We start from the raw sequence: 18,355 nt of genomic DNA on the forward strand, positions 1-18,355 counted from the left end.
GTTCGAAAAGTCTCCTTTACAAACCTTGTTACGTCCCTCGCCTTCGGCTCGGGCCGCAAACCTCTTGGTTCGCAAACAGAGACTTTTCAAACTCGTAGGAAAACTACTATTTTGTCCCGCGTAACTGGACAAAAGTCCTTTTTTTGGGGCCCTAAGGTGAAAAGTTTTATTTTGTTCTGCATTACATGACCATAAATTCGTAAATATATTAATACCTATATCATAGCAAACATGAAAGTACTTAGAGTGTTTGACTCACATGTTACATAATAATATGTATTTTATGCCTTTGCGTGCTCGAATACATCATAATAATGATGAAATTTTTACTATTTTAATATTAGATTTTTAAGGATGTTTTAGAATTAAGTGTAATCTCATTTTTTCAGTTTATGTTGTACCAAGTTCAATAACGTTTGAGTTGGAAGTTTCACTTCTGCCGGGGGTCCCGAGATCCACACCTGATTTTTTATTATTATTTTTATCCGTTGTATTACTATCATTACCTTCTACCTCAGAATTAAGAAAATTGTCATGGCCTTTTATTTTTCTTCACTGTGCGTAATAATAAAATAGTTTAGAACTAGAATTTTTTTTCTTTTTTTGGTTAAATAAAAAGCTACAGTTTTAAAATTAGTTTTCCTTCTAAAAAATGTACATCAGCAGACACCTCAATCTTTTTTATTAATTTTGGAACTAGCTTCGACTACATTAGGACTCTTTTGGGCATTGTTGAATTTAACACACGTTGTGCATTTTTACATTAAGGTTACAGTGCTTCTAAAAAGTCTCTTTTAAACATTGCTTATTTGTATTCTATATAATTACACAATATTTCTATTCTTAATATCAGTGGGGATTCTAAATTAGAACTACCATGTATTGCATTTTACTGGCTTACATGAACCATTAAATTTAAAATTAAGCATAAGGGTTCTCATCAAATACTGCCTAAAACATTATTTAAACGTACCTTACATTGAATAATTTTTGTTTACTAGCAATAATAATTTTACAGTCTTCCTATCAGAAATATTAATGCTTGACAAGCAATGAAATCAGTTTTAAATCACATCGTCGACTCCATGTTGATCCTATGTCCAATCAATGCTGATATAGTGTTAAATCATTGTTGATTAATAATGAACTTAACAGTAATAAATTTATAAGCTTTAAAAAAATTTAGTTGTGTTAAACCTGCAATGCTAATATAAAAAAGCATGGTTTAAAAATCAATTAATGATACCAACTTAAATAAATGCTGATTCATTGTTAAATTAACATAGATTTAATATGAAAATAACACAAATTTGGCGATGGAATTTGTGACTAATTTCAGCATTGACATTTTTGGTAGCGCTGCATATAGTTGGAAATACTTTAAAGCACTATTTCACTATTATCAATGAAAACTTATATATCTATAGTATAATTACTATTCAGCAAACGTTAATATTCCATTCACGCTATTTCACAGAAAATCACGTAACGTTCCTCGGTATCAGTGTTAGCAAAAGTGTCGTGGAATTGCTTTATTATGCATGCAGCTCGCAATCACCTACTCAAAAGCATCACATACTTCTTGAACTTTTCTTTAGTAGTAAAATGTCTCTATCGTCTTAAAAGTAATAGTAGTAATAACTAGCAGTTAGTAGCGGTACTAGCCATTTTATGCAAGAAAATCATGTATACAGATATAGTTAGTTGCTTAAAAATTTAACTGTTTTAATCAATCTATGTCACTCAGAATCATATTAGATTTGTAGTTGTAGCTTACTGCTGCCGCAAAACCTGCGCATTGGTTGCGTGTGTAGATGTTTAAATTACTGTTAAAATTTACAACTAAGAAGTAAGTATAAGTATTTGAAAAAATTTTTTACACCTCCGCATAAAACTTCAACCCAGTTGTTGCTTTGAACAATTTGCAATTGTATTTTGAAATCTATAGTCAGAGACTAAACAAAAGCAATAAAAATGACAAGATCGTTAAATGTGGTTTCTTTTTTGAGATATTACAGTCCATATATATTTATTTATTATAACCTTCGCTCATTTTCTACAGACAAACTTTGTATGGAAATATTAGCTTTTGTGCCATGAGAGTAAAACGTTATTTCATCGTCCAAAGGGACTGCTTTACGAAATAGAAGTACGTAAGGCACTTGTGTAAGACCTGCATCATTGTAATATTAGATATTATAAGTAGGTTTATCAAATACAACGAAAGTATACTTACAGGAGAGGTACGTCAGACGTGTGAGGAATTTTTATGCAAGATTTGCGTAAATTGCACGATTGATAGCATGCATAAGTTAATCTCATCCAACACATCTTTGCTTATAATAGATGTTGAATTTGAGATCAGCAACTTACTTTAAGTTTTTGTATTAGACTTGCGTAAGACACACGTTTAACCAAACACACGAATTTAAAGAGACAATATTTGAAAGCTTACGAAAAATTTTCATCAGAGTTCTGATCTAAAATTAATATAAAGATGTTCACGCAGGGAGTATGTCAATCTTACATATGGAAAACTATGGGGATACATTGGGTTAACAATAAATAATCTTGTACAGATTTATCACACAATGAAATGTATTTATAATGGTAAATAGTATAACTTAATTGAATTGTTTAATATGAAGGCTTAGTAAAGCTTATAAGTGTTGAATGAGGCTTGTAAAGAAGCCTTTTCGAACTAGTTCCGTATACTATTTTTCTGCCTAAGAACCCAAAATTAATCGATGAAAGTGCTATTTTGAGGTTGGAAGGCAGAAAAAATTCTACTAATTTTAACAAGTTACTTAACGTAACGCTGATTTACATAAATTTTGTGCACATTAACCTGATTGCAAGTGTGACTTTAGTCTGCCGTAAGTACACTTAAATTTAATTTATTAATCTATGCAAATTACTGAGCGCAAAACTTCTGAAGATCATGTGTGATAATTTGACACATCTTACAAGTCATAAATCTAACGTCAATATGATAGCCCATAAAAGTTACATTTTAACAAAACTGAAATGTTAGGTAAGTTCGATGTGTTCAATTATTATTTCTTAAGGAATTTCAAAAGCTTTTGTACACTGGCAACAAATTAAAATATGAAAAAAGTTTGTTTATTTTTTAGTGCAGATCACTTTTTGTATGGCACTCCTAGTAAAAATATGTCTAGTACATGTACTTTAATAAAATAACATTAGGTAATATTGACATCAGACTATTTAGTACTCAATAAAAACCTAGCTATAATATATTAATATCTTATTGTAACATTATACTTACATTCAAATAATAAAACAGTATTTTAGTCTAGTTAATGTAAGGTTTATACATGATACCAGTAAAAGGTTATCATCAGTTATTTTGATTTTGTTAAAATACAAGAACTACACAGAATAATACAACGAGTGCCATACAAAAAGTGAGCTGCGCTAAAAAACAAAACAAAACCTGACTGATTTTTACATTTTGATTTTAGAACCTTACATCGTTTTATCCTACAATGTTTTCTTTAAAGATTCCGAATTGTTTTTATTCAGTTGATTTTTTATCAATACGGCTTCCATACATGATTCTTATGAAATTTCTTCAATATAGGGTCAAATAGTTCTTTTATACATTTTGTACGTGTTTGATGAAGTCAGAGGAAGATCCAGCAACGATAAATACTTGTTGGTTTGAGTTATACCACCTCTAGCGTGTAGAAAAGCTATGAAAATAACAACTATAAGAAACAGTCCTCTGTATGGTATCATGAATGAAATAAATATAATTTACTTCATGTCACCTAACTATTCATAGCAAGTACTTTTTTACTAGATAAAGGATTAGTATATTATTCTGATGAAATGACTTTCTTGACTTCACTACAAATGCATGTTATATCATATGATGACCCTAAACCGTAACGTGTTTCTGTCATGATACTCTTCAATAAGAGATTGGCTCTACAAGTCAAGAAAAGCATTTGTTGTGCCATAATCTAAATTCATAATTCGATTGCCTTCCACAAGAATATTTATTTTCACAGCTTTTTTGGTGGTATACTGTCACTTTTTAATGGTGCACATTTATGATTTTTTAATCTGAGTTTTTGTACTCTATAATACTTATTAACTTCCTTTGTTGTTATAAATTTTCCTGTTACACTGGAACGGACTCTCTTTTGCTTTTCGTTCATTTTTGAGATTACTTCAACATAAACAACCACTCTCTCTCTCTCTTTCTCTTTCTCTTGTGTGCGTACTATATACACATCACACAACCTTTATATATGTATAATGTACATATTGTGCTAGGCAGTGCTACCAACTTGTGCTCACTTACGAGTCTTTCTCCCTCCCCCCTGAAACGCATACACTGCAACGAAGGTTGTGAATATCCTTAAAATGCTTAAAACAAGACTTTATGAGCTTAGTGTTCGCCAAATGGTCCTATCATTTAATTAGCTGCGGTCCAAATTTTCTCTATAAATGTTATATTTTTTGGTTCACTCCACTTATAGTAGACGGTTCGTAGTGATCCTCAGAGCTCTCAGTATCTAAGTAGTAGAGCGCTTGAGCGCCTATATAGATACTATAAAGAACAACGGTGCCTGGGCCCAATGAGTAAAATAAGTCCTATGCTGTCAGAACAGTAAGGATCAACGATTGAGAGAATAGTAGACAGCCCTCTCCAATCATTCTGTATGAAATTAATACTACACATTTATAATTATGGTAAAATAGTACCGTATACGTATCCCATAGACATTAAACAAAGAGAAGCAAAGCATAGTGTTAATGGAGTAGATACGTACTTAGCAGCACATTTAAGTATGAATAAAAATTTAATATTTGGAATACAATTCACGTTTTCTATTGACCTGGAATTTTTGTACATTTTAAACGTAATCACCTAACTTTGGTATTAAAGTAAGGTCTTAGTTATTAAATTTATCATCAGCAATATCTTACATAATGGTTTACTCACAGTTTAAATTACACGTACTGTTTTTATGGTCCTTGCAAGTGTTTGATGCTTATAATAAATATCAACCATAAGTTATTAAAATAGGTAACCAAAAGATTACTAAAGTCTTATAGTAAATGCTTGATTCCTAATCAATTACCTAACTAGTTTACCCAATTCGAAAAAGGAATCACTGTTTCATTAGGAAAAGGAGTGTTTGTGCTTGATTTCATTGTTTCTTGTATGATTAGAATTAATCCTACGTTTGCTGACATAATTTGGAATATCCAAAAAAATATCAGATAAAAGATAACTAAAACAAAATCTTCTTTTTAATTTTTTGGGCCGTGTGTTATAAGTGATATGCAATGATGAGATGCAATAATAAAACTTATTTATTTACATTTTGTTCAATGAACTAGCTTCTACAATATAATACATCATGTAACACAACTGTAGTATCGACATAATCTACACTTTTAAGTACTAGTAAATTAAGAAATCGTTTAATAAAAATTGTACGTGGCTTTCGAAAGTTTTTGTATGTTATAAGTAACTGTCAAATGTTATAATTATCTAATTATTTAGTTTATTGATTATTAAGTAACTGTCGTTCAAAAGATTTGTGCTTGGTTGATTTGTACAGAGTTCATGATAAAAGATAGTTTCATAAATGACATAATAGGGTGTTTGAAACGTTCAGTTACAAAGTATTAAACAAAAAAACGTTTTAAGAAAGAGTGATTTCATTTATTTAAATAGCTTTCAGAAGAAATTGCTCAAAATTGTATGACACAGTAGTTGGAAAAAAACCATCATAACTTTAAAAATCTAAAACTGTATTTCAAGAAAAAAGCTACTTAGTTGGATAGAGCGATTAATTATTTTCAAAAATGAACTCAGCATTTATTCAAATATTCTTAGTATCATCAGGCAAGCAACTTCGTTTCATAATAATGTGTATTATAGAACATTGTAGCTATATAATATATAAGTACTTGATATTGTTCACGTGTAAATAATATCATCAACTACGCAAAGTAATTTTATACCAGTTTATAAACTCCCACACAACTTTGAGTTCAGTAACTTAATCTACCACTAGGCAGTGCCACATCAAAAAAATATCTACCCTCTACTAAATCAGTGCGCCGTAGGCATTATAAGGAAGGTTCGCAGGCCCATGAGTCAGCAGGTAGTAAGCAGTCAAGAGCATCATAAGTCTTAATAAGTAACCAGCTATACAATCAATACGCTCGGTAGAGCGTTTTCTTTGAGAAATCCCTTTTCCGATATTAACAAAGGATAATTCAATGGCTACATCCCGATCAGGCACCCAAGCAGCTGAGAGGGGCTTCTAAAGCAACAATCTTCACAAACAGTCTTCGTCAGGTACAACCATGCCTAGCAGCCAGTCTCCTTCCCCTTCCTAGGAACTGAAACAACCTTTGTAGTGGCTTCTACCAGTGACATCGAGGAAGATGAGGGAAGCCCAGGGCTGTCTATCAGCGATTACTTTGGGCAGTACTAAAACAACTTTTGTAGTGGCTTCTACCAGTGACATTGAGAAAGATGGGGGAGGCCTAGGGCTAGCTCTCGCTAAGGACTATGCTGCTGAGGTTAATCTCACTCACCAACACGGGTCCTCCAAGAGTTCAGTGGCAAGCCAAACGGAACTTGGACCACCATCTTGGCGTGGAGATCGAGAAACCCAGGTGGTAATACCAGTACAGTTACGCGTGCCAAGGCAAGCAGTCAGACTCATATCTTAGTGACGACCCTACAATCCGGAAACCTACGAGACCGGCCAAGCTTCCTCCGAAGCCTCAAATCATCTCGGATATCATAATCCCATCAGCGTCGAGTCTATTAAATTAATCTCAGACCCCATTGCTGAGGAGAAAGGGTAATACCGTCCAAACACTCACCAGCGAGCTGGACCTATCTGCGACCAGCGAGTACCAACTATCGGACGAAGCGGGACATGGCGCTTGCACAGCTGACTCAATCAACAGATACTACGGATGTGAAATCACTCTCCACACTCTCCGTTCAACAAACACATTTCAGTATTTTAGACAGAAGTCCTGACTACAAAGAGCTCCATAACCTTCTCTCTCTCTCTCTAGTGGTTCGGAAGAGCGACCTTATAACATACTTCATTAACATCCAGTATTTCGTTACAGAAACGGTATTTGATTGAGTCTTCTAATTTCAAATAAATATAAAAAAATAACATTTTCTTGAAACTTTATAATATTTCAATTAAAACTATCTTAAAAAAAATAAAATAATCAATAAAAGCTGCTGGTGCAGTTTAGTTGATAGTCAACAGTTCGATTCTGAAGAAAAATGAGGCTGAAGTGAGAGTGGTCATTGCTGATAACGACAGATCTAGTATGAGTGCAATTCAACATGTCAGTGATCAGGTTATACTAAAACAATCTGACATAAATTTCACAAAGAAAGGTATTGGCAATAAATTATATCTGCTTCGCGAAACAAAGCCTTAGATCTTGATAGTGAATTCTCGTATGATGCAATTGCTTCTTTAAAAAATACTTTTACAACCATTTTAAAAAAGAGCGAGGGAAATATAGGAGAAATATAAAAATTGTCAAAAAATGTGCCCTACCATATTTTTGACAGGCATAATAATAGCGGTTCTTCCTGTTTTTATAAGAGAGATAGAGAAAATTATAATGATAGTCGTCATTTTAAAAGTGAGATATTATTTGACGCTCTTAAACAGCTTTTTGATAAGTTGTCAGCTGATGTTGCTAAGTATTCATTAACAGGTTCTACCCAAGCAAATGAGAGATGGAATAACAGTATGAGCAGTCTCTGTTCAGAATCAAAATCATATAGTAAAATAAAATTATCTGATTTCCAATTTGCAGTTACAATTACCCATAAGAATCGAAGGTAAGGGTTCTCTGTCCATACTATGGATGAAGCTGGGATAAATTATAGTAGTACTTTAATTAAGCATGTAAAGAAAACGGATGCAAAAGCTTTGAATAGAAAGCAAAAACATAGACAGCCAAAACAGAAAGCTAAAAGAAAAAGTAATGCAGCATAAAAAAAAAAAATTCGAAGCAGAATAAAAAAATCTGACAAAAATACGTATTCCTCCAGTATGGCACTTTTTCGCAGTGCTGAAAAAATTAATTTCATCACGGAAACCTTAGATAGTGTCTCATATAATACCGATGATATTGTTTTCGTTTTTTTCGATCTTAGACTAAAGGATTTAAAGTGAGTAAAGACATTTTACCACTAGCTATGAAAAATAAAAAATACTGCTTCAGCGTATACATCGCTCCAAGGCATGCAATCGATGCTTCAGTTTCTGCAGTTACTAGACTAACTCGAATAAGAAGGCAGCTCTATTGTAATGGTAAAGAAGGTTCAAGTGTATCTCCTAAAAGTTCTTCTTTAAAGATAATTGAATTTTTGAAATCGTTGGAAAAAAAATTATCGTAGTAGCTCACAACTTTCATTTTGATTACAGGTATGTCTTACATGCAGATACACAACTTTTTCTTACTGATAAACTTTCTGGGGTTATTTTAGGATTTTGTTATTCATTGCCTCTCCTTAAATTAATATTACCGTATGGAACAAATAAGCACCGCTTATCAGTTTTGGAGAAAGAGTTATTGGAAATCTCTATGAGTGAATCTCATAACGCTATGTTTGGTATTGTTGTATTAGAATAGTTATGTCTAAAGTACCTTGATATGAATAGTATCACTGAGAATAAAATAACCATAAATGACATTATTAAAACTACTGAAAATCATAAAGGGAGCAAAGAAATTTAAAAAACGTTGGTTCCCTTAAGTGCCGTTATTTTAAAGGCAACAATACGGAGACTAGCTGAGAATAATATTGCATATGAAGGTTTATGGAATAAGTAAAAGGTTGAAGGTGAAGAAAAATGTATTGTGTACCTGAAAGGAGAAGTTAATGGCGAAGCAAGCATAATAAAGACAAAACAAGTTATAGATATTCTTATAGATTTTCTTAAACGTAAAATAAAGTTATTCTTATTTAAAATTAGAATTGTTGACAAAAATGAAATGTTTATTTAATTCATAGATACTAACAAACTACTCAACATACCTAATAACTGTTTATAAACTATTACGAAAAGTTTCGTCAAATGTATAGATAATTCTTAAATAGAGACTTTTATAGAAATACATTTATAATTTACCTAACAAACTTTCATTTTTTATCCTCCATGAATTAACTCGAAACATAATTTATATTTTATGTACACACATCCATCTAATGATATCCACGAACTTGGAATTGCTGACAATTCAAATCGATTTGAGTTTTCCACTAGAAGAACGCATACGCACGACCAACATCAGTAAGTTTGGAAACAGTATTTTGTTTTTTAGCAAATAACCTCGTAGTAAGCGATGCCAATTTTAAAAACATTTGTTTTGTATGAAAATATCAACAATTTAGGCCTAAAAAATTAAAAATCGTACATTCAAGTTAAATAATATTAACTTTTTAAAAATTGTTATAAAAGCCTATGTTGAAGTTTCAACTTTGTCAGTTCAAACCTGCCAAAATACGTGGTAAAAAATCTGCAACAAAGAAAGACTCATTTTTTCATAGCAAACTATAACATATCCAAAATTCAGCCAAATCGTACATATTTTGCTGTAGCTGATGAATGTTCTTAAGTTACGCGTAGCTCATTATTGTTATCCTTATGACTTTCTGGCCATTTCCAATGACAATAATAATTGTGTTTTTTTATTTAAAAATTTTTGTATGCAAATTGAAATAAATAGTAGTATGGTTCCAGGTTTCGTTTCTTTTTCTAACTTACTTTGTAGATCTCCCGCTTTACTAAATAAGGTAAAATTTGTTTAAGTAGATAAACTTATTCTTGCTGTCTTTTAAGTTTAAGGCTTGTATCAGACTCGCAACAAAATCCTCTAAACTTCACTTACGTTACACTGGCGTTAAAATGCGACAACAAACTGATACATAGTCTCATACCATGCTTGTAAATCAGGCTGTGTTGTTCATGGTATCTAATTACTTAATTCTTGGTTCGAGGGAGTAGAAAACTTTATCTTTCACGATTCATTTCGTAACGAGAAATTGTCTTTAAGAATCTATCTAACGTATTTATAATACACAGTGTAAGTGTTGCTAAAATAAAAATTATACTTGTCATGAATATATTTGGCTTATAAATAGCTAATGAATTATATTTTTTTAAGTGGTGCTGGAAAGACAAGTCTTCTTGCAACTGTAAGCTTGAGAACAAAAGGTATGATGCATTATATTACTTTTACAATGGAGATGATAATAAAAAAAAAACCTTATTCCTTTTTCGATTATCAGCTCAAGAAGTCCAAGAGGTGTTACATTACATATTTTTTATTTAAGATACGTGATACAGGATTTCTGTAAAAAAAAAAAAAAATAAATAAAATAACTACAAAAAATTTTCTTGCAAAACACTGTTTTCTTACAACCTAAAAAACAAATACAATTATTAATTTGTACACTTAAATGATGTATGTACTTTAAATTGGAACAACAGATGTACTCTAAAGTTTATATTTCATAATATTAAAGGTGACAGAGTTATACAGCGTACTAACTATAGGATTCATTAATAGCCTAAATCATTTGCAAGCAAATGAGAGTGCATTACTTAATGATTTGGATTTGATATACCGCCTTTTCAAAAAAATAGAGTCTTTTATGATCTTGTTAATTCTTAGAGAATGTCAATGACCTGAAAATTATCAAGAGTCATGCGCACTTATAAGTATGCTGAAAACAGAAGTCTTTTATCCCTGTAGTAGTATACAGAACAAAGATGTGAGTCTCGAGAACCCTGGCTGAGCTGAAAGTTCAAAACGGCTTATTCCTGTGCTCGACGAAGTAATTGAATCGAGTAAAAATTGTCAATTTTGCCTTTTTTGGCTTTTCTTAAATGATATTAGCATTGCCTTTATTTTTGAGAGTTATGAAGAACGTAAATGGCATATGTTTTAGTACTTTTCTTCAAATAGCTTTCTTAAGGGTTGTATACAAGACTGATTAGTGATGACTTAAACGGATGTTATTATTATTTCATTACATAAATTTCGAATCATTAAGCATATGTGTATATCCTGTTGCATACTAATATGTATTTTTACAACGCAGTGCTCTTCGTGAAGGAGATGGGCGACATTCTAGCAGCAAAGTTGCCTATTACTTAGATCCTTTGCTCTCGAGGTGGTCCATGTGAAATCATCACTGCACCAACGTATTATTAACTGTATTTAATAATGTGTAAGAATGTGTAACCAATATTTTAACTTGTAACCAATACTGTAATATGTAACTAATTATGTTATAATATGCCTTACGTAATTTTCTAGTAGGGATTTATTTTTGAAAAAAAAGTACATGTTAATGAAAAAAAAATATACTGATATATAAATATCCACAACAAAAAAGAGTCAGCACCCCTGTCTGTTTGTCTTGGTGACGCTATTAAAAAGTACATAAAAAAGTTGCTTAATTTTTTTTTTCTTTCTAATTCTGTGAAGGTTTATATGAATCATGACGTTCTAAGTAACAATATATACTAAACTATACGATTTAAAATGACGTCAGGCAACAATAAAAGTAAGTAACTACTTTATAGTAAAATGAAGTAGGGTGTTTCCTTATATACAAAAGAATCAATCCAACGAAAAATAGTTTCTTTTTCCTTATTTTATGGTTGGCATACACAAACAGTCAAACAAGACACTTTTAGAAAAAGTATTTAGTGAGGAGAAATAGACGTACCCATAAAAATAAGTATAAAATGTACAAAGATTTAAACACAATATTATTCAATATGCTATGGAGATTTAAATTTTTTTTGAATTAAATTTATTGGTATTAAAACAGAAGCTGACAAAACAGGAGAAATACAAATTGAAGTTGTTGAATGGTGGAAGTAAGTGTAGGTGTAGATAAATATAAAAATAACAAGTATCTAAGAAGAATTTTGGTTTTTTGAAGAAGGGGGTGGGGAATTGCTTCTGTCTACTTTATCATGAAGTAATCACACGAAAAATTGTAAGTTAATGTGTGTTGTGGGGGGGGGGCTGTATCTTACTAATCTCAGCATTCCCTCTGCTTCTTCTCCACAACGTCCAGCTAGCACATACAAATCTTTTGTGTAAACATCAAAAATAAATTCGTAATGCAAGAAATTTGAAGAAACCACTGTTAAAATTGCATACATTTATCAAAATTGGGTGAATTACATATTGTGGATCACTTACGGGCATTTCAATGACTGCAAAGATGACTTAATGATGTTTTTTACCAAATTTCGTATTATTTCTAAAATTCCCGTATATTTAACGTACATTTCCCTGGTCCAAAAAATTTCTGTATATTTGCCAGATTTTCTAGATTTCCCGTATCATTCGACACCTAGGACTTAGCACAATACTTCATGGCCACAGTATAAAAACCATGCAATTTCTGGACACACACATCAATAGGCGTCAATAAACATCCATTACTTTCAACCCCTCACTTTTTTATTCACAAACTCTCATTTTGTTAATCTAGATTTATCTAGATTATTTTCGAAGTTCTTACTCCTGGAGTATGTCGCATGTAATGTGCCTTGTTTCTTTATCATGAATTTCTTATGGCCTGCCTTAAAAGATTTAATGTAATTTTCTTTTTATTAGGCTTAATGCATTGTATAAGAAAGGATGATAGGCTAATAATTAGTGCACTAGATTTACAATCATTTATGCGTTAGCTTAGAAAGTGTTTTAATACACATAAATATTACCAATATTGATGTATGTTACTTTTAGAGAAATGTATACAAAAAGAATAAAAATGAGAAGGTAAAAGTGATGTGGATGCATACTTGGAAAAGAAAAATTAATCCTACAGATTTATATAAGATCAAAGATGACCAAGGTGTGATTCCAAAAAGTAGCCAGCTCGCAATTACTATGGTTGTGGAAGCTACGAAGCTTTATGGTGGAAGATTTGGCAAGTTTGAAAATAGATTTACGAGATTTATTTAAATCTTCTAAGTTTGAACGCAACCTAGCTTTTTTTTCTTCATTTTAATAATTTTGTCCAATTCGAGATGAATATTTTTGAGCTGCAAAAATCATTAGATCTGTAGCGATATGTTGATTTTTTACTGTTTGGTACTGTAGCTTGATTTGACACTTAAAAAATAAATAAAATTTGTTCAAATCAGTCGTATAAAGTTAACCAGTAATTATTAAATATAATTGCCAGGTTTTTTAAGCTATGAGGACTAATGAATGTAACCATTGTATATAAATTCTGCTAAAAAACTTGGTGACTTTACAGTCTAAGCATATGCTCATTTCCACGAGGAAAATCATATATAGTAGGTTTTGCAGATAGTTGTAGTAACTAAATGAAAGATCGTAACCTGAATAAGGCATTGTAGTGCAAATCAGCAAATACAAAAATATAAAGTAATTAATTACTTTTTAAGTGCAAAATTCCTGATACGAATACTAGTTGTATACATATAAGTTTTTTTTTTGTAATGCACTACTCTATAAAGAATATAATCATTATTCCAAAAAAGTCACGAAATCCATAAAAAACTACTTGTAAATAAAATAAAACGTATGGAAGTTTGAGGTTACTATTAGTGCAGATATGTGTACAGCCTAATTACTTTAAGTATTTTTCAAAATAAAAGTAATGTCTACATGATTTCTAGACTGATTTTATTAAGAGTAATCAATAATTATTTCTCTTTATTACATATTAACACCAAATGTTGGCATTGCATGGAAGTAAAATCGATAGCTATTAATAAAGTTTAAGATCCAAATACAATTTAATATATTTATTAAATCATATATATATTTGTATACATATGTATACATATATACATCTTCACTGTCATTGGAAATTTTTTTAATCGCGGACTTCGTCCTTACCCTCTCGCGTCTCGAGCTGATCTTCCTGTCCCTTCTCTCTACCTTTCCTATCACCTCTCTTCTCTATTCCCCTACTTTTCAGGCCCAAGCCAGCAGAGGCGCACGCACGCATAGCTATATGCTATCGTACGTAACACGTCCGAGGCCGCGACGCCGACGTCCTTGGCGGCGATTTTCTTTTCGATGTGTATGTCTGTGTTATGTTGTTTGTGTTGTATAGCATTTTCCGGTTAGAGGAAAGAGGGTGGTTTGAAGCGCTCTATCCCTATTTCCTCTATTGGTTTTATTCGCTGTATTTTATGTGTATACATTTTTTTGTTTATTGTTTCCACGCTTCCCTTGTACAAAAAATTAATTCTAGAATTCGCTTAGTTACTTATATTATATAATCGCTTAATTACAGTTTCCTTGCTGATTATTTATGTACATATGTACCATACAGGGTTATTAAACAGTTTATTCTCGCATTGGATAAGAATTAATATAATTGTCAGTTTCATTTTTTTTTTTTTTTTTTTTTTTGTGTCAAGGATGTCGAGGGTCAAGGTCTTTCTGCGTTCATTAATTTTATTGTTAATACATCTTTTTTTTCGTTTTGGTTGCTTGGACAATTATTGCCCTTGAACAGTATGCCACTTAGGTTTGTCTTGCTACCTTCCTGTAAAATTATTGCTGGTTTCAATGCCAAACTATTGTCCAGTGACGTTTCGTTGGCTCTCTGACTGGTGTTCTTTCGCTTGTTACCTGAAATCATTCTATAACAAGTAAATAGCGGGACCCCCCGTGGGAATCGCACTCAAATTCGACTATTGCTATAAGAAAGAGAAGGCAAGCCGAGTCAATATACTGAATCTTTGCATCCAACGTAACAGGATAAAAACAATTTGTTTATTATTTATTATATGCTAATAGATTTTGCTATTAGGTACTTATTTGTTTTGCGCCCCTTCTACACATTATATTTCTCTGGCCTCATGTGAAATTCTTATTTTCATGTTTTTCGTTACAAAATGCTTATTCTAATTTCCTTATTAAATATAACATTGTTTTTTTTTTTTCGCTTACATAAGTGAACTCTGAAAGATGTGTTGATTGCATACGCGATTTAATCATATATGAAATGTGTTTTTTTTTTTTTTTCGTCTAATGTCAATTTAAAATATTTCTCAGATATAATATCTGTTTGTTTCTTTCTTTGATTGGTGACCATGTACGTTGTTGGAAGGGAAATTTAAAGGAACCTTGTTGGTTTTTGGTGGTAATTTGTTGGTATTTTTTTTTTTTTTTTATTTCCTTATGATTTGCAAATGTTTGGTTTTTTTTTCTCTGGATACATGTATCTTGGTCAGTCAATACGAGGGTTTTTGACTTCCCTTTACGTTGTCATAGTCGAGTTGTTTTTTCTCTGGTGTATATCTCTTCTGCCCTAGTAGTACTAGCATTCACTAAGAGTATTGTGTTGTGTTTCTGTAGCAGGGATGCTCCATTAATCTGGTAATTTATGTTTTATGTCCACTGTGGATTTTGAGGAATTCTTATCACAGGTGTCCGCTTAGGATGTTCTGGCTTCGTTTATGAGACTAATGACTCGTATTATAGGGGTTTTCCCATGTGAATACGTATGTATGTACATCTGAATGTATGTATGTGTTTTTTTTCTTTTTTTTTTTTTTGTTGGGAACCATCCCCTGTAGGCTCTGCTATGTTGTATGACTATGCATGTAGATGCTACTGTTACTGTCGTGGTGGAATGCTGTTTTAGATTTAATTGTTATTTTGATCCCTTATACAGTTGCGGAAGTCTTATCTTATACGGCTTCCATACTAAATGTGTGTGACTATTTTTCTTGTTCAGTTTTATTTTAATCTCGTTATGTAACTGAATCTCCAGAATTTTCAGTATTTGTTGTCATCCTCTGATAACCGTTAATTTTGATGGTAGGTAAGGAATATCAGGATTGGCTATGAATGAAGTACTTAACGGATTATAGCCGAGTGCGCAATTGGTAAAAATTTTTCAATTGCAGCTGTATTTCTTCATAATTGAAATCAAAATCATTTGAAAATAAGATCTTTTTTTTTTTTTGTTAAAACTTTGCATGTCTCACGTCCTTTAAAATCTACTAATCATACTATTCTGAAGTGCGTCACATGTAATCGTAATTGTACTTGTAATTATTTTGTTATTAAATCCCTTTTGTTTTGTTGTATTGTTAACAATGTTTTACTTTTGATTGTTTTTTTTTCTTATAGAAAACAATGATAAATAATATTATTTACCTATCCATTATTATACTTATTATATTTTTTTCTATGGTTTCTAGTATAAACATATATTATTCTTATCATAAACAATATTTCATATTGGTTTTTTTTTTGACAATGCCTGTTCTTTTTAAGGGTTGCAAAATACAATAAATCTATCTTTTATCCTATTACTCATTTTTCTGTAAGTTGAATGTTGTACAGCCAAAAAAATTTCACATAAGTATACTCTTCTCTTTCTTAATTTTTTTTCTCTTCGCCTTTATTTTGCGCGTGCATCCGAAGGTCATAACGAGAAAAAGTTTTTTTTCTTTGTATTTTATCGATATTATTCCTTTAAATAAAGGGGGGTGTTAATTGTCTGAATGTCCTTTGGTTATGTAGTTATTAGTTATTTTATATTCTCGTCAAATAATTTGTTGCTTTCTCTTGTGGCTCATCGCAGGGCCGCGAATAAAAGAAAAATAATATTTTTCCTATAACTTTTACTTTTTGTTCCTGCGTATCCCGTACTATACTACACTATACTATATGTATATGCTCAATTTACCGTTATTAAATTCTACATTACTTCTGTCTTATTATGATTACTATTCTTATCACTATTATTATTACTATATTATCGTTACCATTGTTATCATTCATGCTTATTCCTACCGCTGTAAGTATGATTCTATTCCTATAGCCTTTTTAGACTTTATTTTTTTTTTTTTGTAGTGTCTTAAGTTAACCCACAGTTGTCAGATGATGTCGTTTCCTGTTTGTTGTCTCCTTTACCGTCCGTTATCTGTTGCGCTGTGGCTGGGACCTTGGTATAACCCCAAGTGATTTGTATGTTTTGCAAGTCCTGTTACGAGTCTGTACTTATTGTTAATAATATATATATATATATATATATATATATATATATGCTTTTTGTATAGTTCGTTTTTTTTCTTTCCTCTTGTTCTCCCTGATGATCAGTTTTATTTTGATATATATTTTTTTTTGTGTCACCGTTGTCTGTATTATGTTTTATGTCTTGATTCATAATTAAGGAGTGTTAGTGATTTCTTTATTGATCCCTATTATTCTGTTGGCTCTTTCGTGTTTGGTCACCCTGTGTATGTATTGTTATTCGTCTCAGTGCTTCCGGGTTTGTTGTCGTTCCATTTCCTGTAGTGTTGTTCCTATTTTGTCCGTCCATAAGCATTCTTGCTACCTTCAGTGCTACTGGGCCTCCCCATTTTAGAACTCCGAATGATCCTGCAGCCGTTCCCAGCAATATTTCCGCTATCATCCATGCGTACTCTTTCCATTCTGTCAGTTCTCCTTTTACGTGTGTCAGTTCGCGTATGCGTTGTATTAGATCTGTCAATTTCGTGCCCGTCTTTATTATGTCCTCGGGTCCGTGTTCCTGACCCCCTAGTTCTTCTAGCCCGTCTCTTTTTATTACTGTCCTCATCAGCTCCATCATTTTCTCTTTTCCCTCCCCTTTTATTCGTTGTAATATTTCTTTTAAATTTAGATTTGAATTTTTAATTTGCAGTATTTGATTTTCTCCTTCCTCTTGTCCTGGTTCTAATCTAGTTTCGTACGCTTGGCCCATACAGTCTCTCGCTAGATTGATTATCCCTGCGTCGGTTATCTTTATTGTCTCGTGTTCCGTATGTTCGCATTGTATATGTACTTTCTCTTTTCTTGTTGTGCTGAAAGCATGCTGATTTCGCGCATGTAGGCGTGTCCAGTACGTTCCTTTTAGCTTAGCTAGTAGTATTGGGCAATCCTCTGGTTTCTCTATGGTTTCCTCAAGTATCAATCGTACCTCACAGGGGTGATCCTCCTCTACCTCCTGTGTTGGTTCTACATTCATACATATGTTTATTTTTCTTAGCTTTTTGCATCGTTTGGCTGTCTCCTTTGATACTGGTGTAAACCTTTTTTCACTCGTGCTGGCTGCAATATATTCATAGGTTGGTTGCAGGTATGCGACTACATCTGTTATATTTATTCCCTCTTGTACCGCTGGTAATGGTGATATTCTGAAAAATTCTAATTTCTTCCTGGTCACTAGTGGTAATTCAATGTAGTATATAATTTTTTTGTTCAATGCTATTGTCACTATTTCCGAAAGCTCTGCTATTTCTTCCTCTGTTGTGTT

General features: G+C 32.0%; 1 protein-coding gene across 1 annotated transcript in view; it reads left to right on the top strand.

Annotated features, from left to right (window-relative positions):
* bw (brown) overlaps positions 1–18,355 on the top strand; it is a 904,351-nt gene that overhangs the window by 207,557 nt on the left and 678,439 nt on the right. The window contains exon 4 of the mRNA XM_089589289.1: positions 10,216–10,265. Coding sequence (XP_089445415.1) covers positions 10,216–10,265 — 50 coding nt within the window. The remainder of the gene's footprint in view (positions 1–10,215; positions 10,266–18,355) is intronic.

This window comes from Copidosoma floridanum, unplaced genomic scaffold (genome assembly GCF_036245765.1).
Source record: "Copidosoma floridanum isolate Cflo_tuat_1 unplaced genomic scaffold, Cflo_Japanese_pri ptg000008l, whole genome shotgun sequence".
Taxonomy (NCBI): domain Eukaryota; kingdom Metazoa; phylum Arthropoda; class Insecta; order Hymenoptera; family Encyrtidae; genus Copidosoma; species Copidosoma floridanum.